General features: G+C 32.3%; 1 protein-coding gene across 2 annotated transcripts; it reads right to left on the reverse strand.

Annotated features, from left to right (window-relative positions):
- Positions 1-1,111: 1,111 nt before the first annotated feature.
- Positions 1,112-4,506, reverse strand: LOC139892286 (BRI1 kinase inhibitor 1-like). Of its 2 annotated transcripts, none has more exons than XM_071875337.1 (2): positions 3,380-4,506; positions 1,112-1,217 (listed from the first exon to the last, which is right to left on the reverse strand). In XM_071875337.1, exon 1 carries the CDS (start codon positions 4,448-4,450, stop codon positions 3,401-3,403), a length of 1,050 nt encoding a protein of 349 aa, XP_071731438.1. In that variant the 5' UTR covers positions 4,451-4,506; the 3' UTR covers positions 1,112-1,217; positions 3,380-3,400. The 2 variants fall into 2 exon arrangements, with proteins under 2 accessions (XP_071731438.1, XP_071731437.1); XM_071875336.1 differs by lacking the exon at positions 1,112-1,217 and adding an exon at positions 2,704-3,099.
- Between the last annotated feature and the right edge of the window lie 1,238 nt (positions 4,507-5,744).

Raw genomic sequence — 5,744 nt, forward strand, 5'->3', positions numbered from 1 at the left:
GGACTTTGCTTTCATTCTAAAACACAGAAAACACACACATACTCTCTAACAATTTGATCAGTAACACTGATTGCGTTCTTGTCTTATCTCTGTAAAGATTTCGTGCAACCGAGGCAATCGTAGGGTCGAAATACTTTATAGAGAAAGTGAACACACGATTCAAGAACGAAGGTAGTCAATTCATACCATATATATAGTGAAGGGATCTAGAGAGAACTAAGGGTGGGAGAGAACTCATAGAACTCATAGATTGAACTTCAATCTATGTGTAGATTGAGCTTCAATCTATGGGCAGATTGAGTTTCAGTTTGTGGAAAAAAAATCAATCTTAAAAAAAAAAAATCAATCTGCAAAAAAAAAAAGGAAAAGGAAAAAAAACTACAAATTTTTTTTCTCAATCTGCGAAAAAAACAGTCAATCTGCACAAAAAAAAAGTCAACCTACACAAAAAAGGTCAATCTGTCAAAAAAAAAAAACTAAATTTTTTTTTCAATCTGCGAAAAAAAACAGTCAATCTGCACACAAAAAAGTCAATCTGCACAAAAAAAACTGCAAAAAAACTTCTCAATCTGCGTAAAAAAACAAACAATCCGCACAAAAAAAAGTCAATCTGACAAAAAAACGGAAAAAAAAAACAGTCAATCTGCACAAAAAAAAGTCAATCTGCACAAAAAGAAGTCAATCTACATAAAAAAAACTGCAAAAAGAATTCCTCAATCTGCGCAAAAAAAGTCAATCTGCACAACAAAAAAAGTAAATCTGCCAAAAAAAAACTGCAATTTTTTTTTCTCAATCTGCACAAAAAAAGTCAATCTGCATAAAAAAAACTGCAAAAAAGTCAATCTGCACGAGCGCAGATTGACTCAATCTACACGCAAGTCTGAAACAGTTCGATGGTTCTCTTGGTTCTCTATTATCTTTGGTTCTCCATGGATCCTCATTTTATATATATATATATATATATATATATATATATATATATATATATATATATATATATATATATATATATATATATATATATAAACATAAAAGTACAATACATGACAATAAAGATAATACAACATTATATGGAATATTATATATTGAAAAAATATGTACACAATATGTACTCCTAACTTGATCTCCAAAATTGTTGACATTTATCTTGTTCACCAGGTTGCATTTCTTGGTCATGATCACATGATTACGTAACCTTGTCTCTAATTCTCTAATACCTATAATAAATAGGTAAATCTTTGTTAAACGATAACCTAATGGATGGAGCTCTGGCATTCTTGCAAGAGGTCTCATCGAATCTTGTGAAGGCTAGTGAAGAATTGAAAATAGCGAGGAAATACTACTGATGAGCTGCGTATTATAGAGTATGGTGTGGGATTGCTCGCTCTCTCGAATAACTCGAACATGGTAAATCTTAGAACTTGATGAACATATGTTATACTTCTTTTGAAATTTTTACATTTATAACAATTCGTAAAATAGATAAACATTTTCTATGTCATAATAACTATATAAATAATTTAGTTAAAAGGTCTTTTCTTTGTGGCACCCGACGCCAAATTTTATAGGCGGTCATATTGTTAGTCACAACTTTTATAGGTGGTGTACCTTGAGAGTAGATGAATAATAAATTTAAGAGATTTGTGTAAAATGCAAGTCCGATTCATCTTAATTACAGTTTGATCCATTTTTAAGTTTTTTTTTTTCTTACTATTTTCTCATTTCAGGTTCGTACCTCGAGTTATTAAGGTGTCAAAGATTATAGGAATACAAAAAATTAACTATTCAATGTTTATTTGGCCGTTCAAAAGAAACTATTTAGTAGTAACTGGTTAACTATAACCAATCTTAAATTTAAACCTCAAAGGGGTAACCTTGTTGAAGCATTGTCTTATTTATAAAAGATTTTGTGTTATTTATTTTTTCCAAATTCAGAGTTTAATGTTCTTTTTATGGAACTCGGCGGCAATCATGAATTTGTTGAGTTAAAAAGTTAGCACCGGAAACTTGTACTTTTTGACAATAGCAAATTATGTGAAAAATGAAATGGAATAATATAGTGGCTCCACAAAACACATGATATTAGTCGTTTATTGGTACCATACAGCAAATTGTATTCTTCAAACAACAAAAATTGGGACCTCCACCTGTCCACCTCCCAGGCTCCCATGGATATTAGATGAAGTCACTTATATTATTATATGTATAATGTATAATATGTATATGTATAATATATAAAATTATAAAATATATAATATATAATAATAATTATTAAAATTATAATTAATACCACAACAACAAAACTCATTCCCACAAAAGAAAGGTATTTGGAAGGTAAAAAGTAGGGTATGTAAGAGTTAAGATGTAGACAATCCTTCCCACACCTTAAAATAAAGAGAAGTTATTTCTCCACTCTAAGTGAAACACCCTAAAAGTAGAGAAACTCATCTCTCTCAATGTTCTACATATAAAGAGATTGCTTCCAATCCGGCCAATAAGTAGGAAAATAAAAAATAAAAAAAGTGTGCCACGCCATGAAAATGGTATAGTCAAATTTTCATGTATTTTAAACATGTCTAAAGTTCAATTTAGGCTCTAAGTAACAGTTAAATCGTCAATAAATTGACGATTTCTGTTAACTCAATTAATAGAGTAATAATAATTATGAATTGTCATTGAAAACTATTTTTCAGTGGAATATAATATCACATATATGGGTTCTATCTTTAACAATAATAACGTTAGTGGCCAACACAAATCCCAGAAATGTATATTAATTTTTAAATCTAACCAGATAGTAGTATTTCATCATTTGTTAAGTTTATTATATCCCTGTATATCATGTGTACAATCAAAACAAATGTAATAATCCCATTGAATTATAAGATCAAATATACAAAATTATATAACAATGATATTAATATTTGCACCAAGTAAAAGGATTGATTATACCTTAGAAACTTGATTAACAGTGTCAGAACTTGAGCATCAATATTAGGAGCGGGAGCCGGAATACTTTTAACTTTAACGACATTGACTTTGACCAATCGACTGATTAAATTCGAATATGATCAACTTAATCAGTTTTTCTCCCTTTGACTGGTATTGGCCAATTAATTAAACGCATTGTGTTTATCATTATGCATCCAAATAGTTCTGTATATATGTAAAATATTTATGTAAAGATGAATATATAGTTAAATTTAAACCTTATTACAAACGTAGTATTTCATCATTTGTTTATTATATATTTATATCAATGTACATCATGTGTACAATCAAAACAAATATAATAATCCCACTGAATTATAAGATCAAATATACAAAATTATATAACCATGATATTAATATTTACACCAAGTAAAAGGATTGATTATACCTTAGAAATGGAATTTTGTGGTTATTCTTTTGAAGTGTTAATTTTGTCCTCCATTGAAATGGAATTCTTACAATGAGCAATAGCAGCTTGAATGGCAGCATGCAATTCTTCCATAGTGCTATCACTTGTTGTACTTTTAGCCGGACTTACAGTACCGGAAGCTCGAAGTACTCCACTATTCGCCGGAGATGTCCTCATAGACACCGGAGCTGAAATCTCAACTCTTCTCACTGGCAGACTACTACTAGAACTCAACAAATTACCCGAATATGAATGTGGTTGTTGTCGGTTAAATTCGGTATTAGACCTTTTTGTCTTCTGAAATGATAATAATGGTCTCACCATTTTCATATACCTTTTGATAAGTTTAGACACTTCTAACTTGAGCTGTTTCTTTTTAGAGTTGTCATTGTTGTTGTTGTTTATGTCTGTATTTGTATCTTTATCTTCTTGATTTGGTTCTTTGTCATCATGAAATGACCCTTTTTTGCATTTGGGTCGACTGAATATGGAAAAAGATTTCGACTTTGGTCTAGTATGGTTAGCAATTTTGTTGGGCAAGTTGAAATCTGAAAAGGTGTTTCTTTGGTGATAATGAAAACTAGTATTGCCAATAGGGTTATGTTGGTCTTTTAGGATATCTTTCATCGGAAGGGTAAAACTGTCCACTGAATTCGTCGATGAACGAGGCGATGTAGGAAGATGAGGGAGGAGATGTAGAGGGAGGAGGTGTCCATGAAAGAAGATATCATCAGCTGGGGATAAGTCAATGGCGGTCAACGGTCCGGACGATGGTGTTGAGGTGGTTGTATGGTGTTTGTCATCGTTGTAAGTATCATTATTACAATAAGTGCTATAGTTATGACCATTTTGTGTGGTTTTTTGAGGGTTGAGGGAGATGGTAAATGAGAATTCATGGGTAGGAGATGCCGATGGGGACGGCGGAGAAGCGGTGGTTGTTGGTGGTGAAGATGTACTTTGGATGGTTTCTTGATGAGCTGCTAATTCTTGTTGCTTCATGTAAGTTTGTTGTTCATGTTGTAGTTTATCTCTAATATTTACAAATTCCATGTTTCAAAGTGAAAAAGAGATAATGTGAAGTGTGTGTTGGCAGAGAGAATGAGAACATGTATAGTTTGGTGCAGAATACGTGAGTTTTTTGTCCTTATAAGAAAAAAGTGTGGTGGATTAAAGACCATATAATCATAAACTTGATATTTGGAAAACATTTTGTGCCCCTTTCAATATCACAGCTATAATATGCAGAAAATATACAGAGAAGTTAAGTAATAAATATATAATGCATTTCAGTTCTTTCTCTTATTATATGTTCTATGTGATGTATGTATGTGTTGGTCCCTTGATAACAACAGGAGTATTGTAGAGGGGGTGAATACAATTTCTTTTAATTAACTTAACAGTTAAACACGATTAGTATTCAAACATGAAGATTAAATAGAGTCACAGGTAATTTTCAACGGTTATTCTTTATTGATTGAATCACAAAGAATTACAACTTTGGTTGATACAGATTACCTAGAATATAGCTAAGAGGTAAACTAAAAGCTATTACACATTTTTTGACTCTAAATAAATAAACCCACACCACTAGTTGTTACAATAGTGGATACAACAATTTATAGTAGTCCTATTAACCGTGTAATGGTTCTATTGTCCACTGCTACATAGGATGTCTGTACTTGTGGGGACAACTGCATCAGAGAGCATGCTCTCCTCTTTCCTCTTTGGTAGCTATTTGCAGGAACATCCCAATTCGGTTTGGCACCACTATTTGATTAAACAAATAGAATGTTGTGTTCCCTGGGTGTTGACAAAGTATAACCCATGTCTGCACATGCGTTAAACTTCTGCATTCCCACGTGGTCTTGTAAGGCCACTTGTCAGCCGCCGACGAGTGTCCTTTTCTGTTCAACTTTGTCTTTGACTTCTGTTGAATAGTATCATTGATGTAGACCACTCGGGAAAACTACTATGCTTATAATGGAGCATAACTGTCTTGTGTAGTAAGCTGCATTCCAGCTGTGCTGGTTCTTCATTGCTGAGTCACTTGATATTCTAGAATTGCTGAGTACACATCCTGTGCTGATTGAAGAACACTGTCTACCTTGTGCTGGTAGACTGAGCAGCAAACTAAACACTTGACACATCAATATCTGCTGTCTATACATAAACAAACTTGTGCTGACTGCACATAACATTTTAGTGCAAATAAATTACAGTTTTGTCATAATTAAATCCTTAATTATTTTGGAGACTCAACAATCTTCCCCTATTTGATGATGACAAAACCTATGACATATAGAGAAAATACTAAAGCCAGCACCGAGGGACCTAATGAAAAATA

Source organism: Rutidosis leptorrhynchoides, chromosome 2 (assembly GCF_046630445.1).
Source record: "Rutidosis leptorrhynchoides isolate AG116_Rl617_1_P2 chromosome 2, CSIRO_AGI_Rlap_v1, whole genome shotgun sequence".
In the NCBI taxonomy this organism is placed as follows: Eukaryota; Viridiplantae; Streptophyta; class Magnoliopsida; order Asterales; family Asteraceae; genus Rutidosis; species Rutidosis leptorrhynchoides.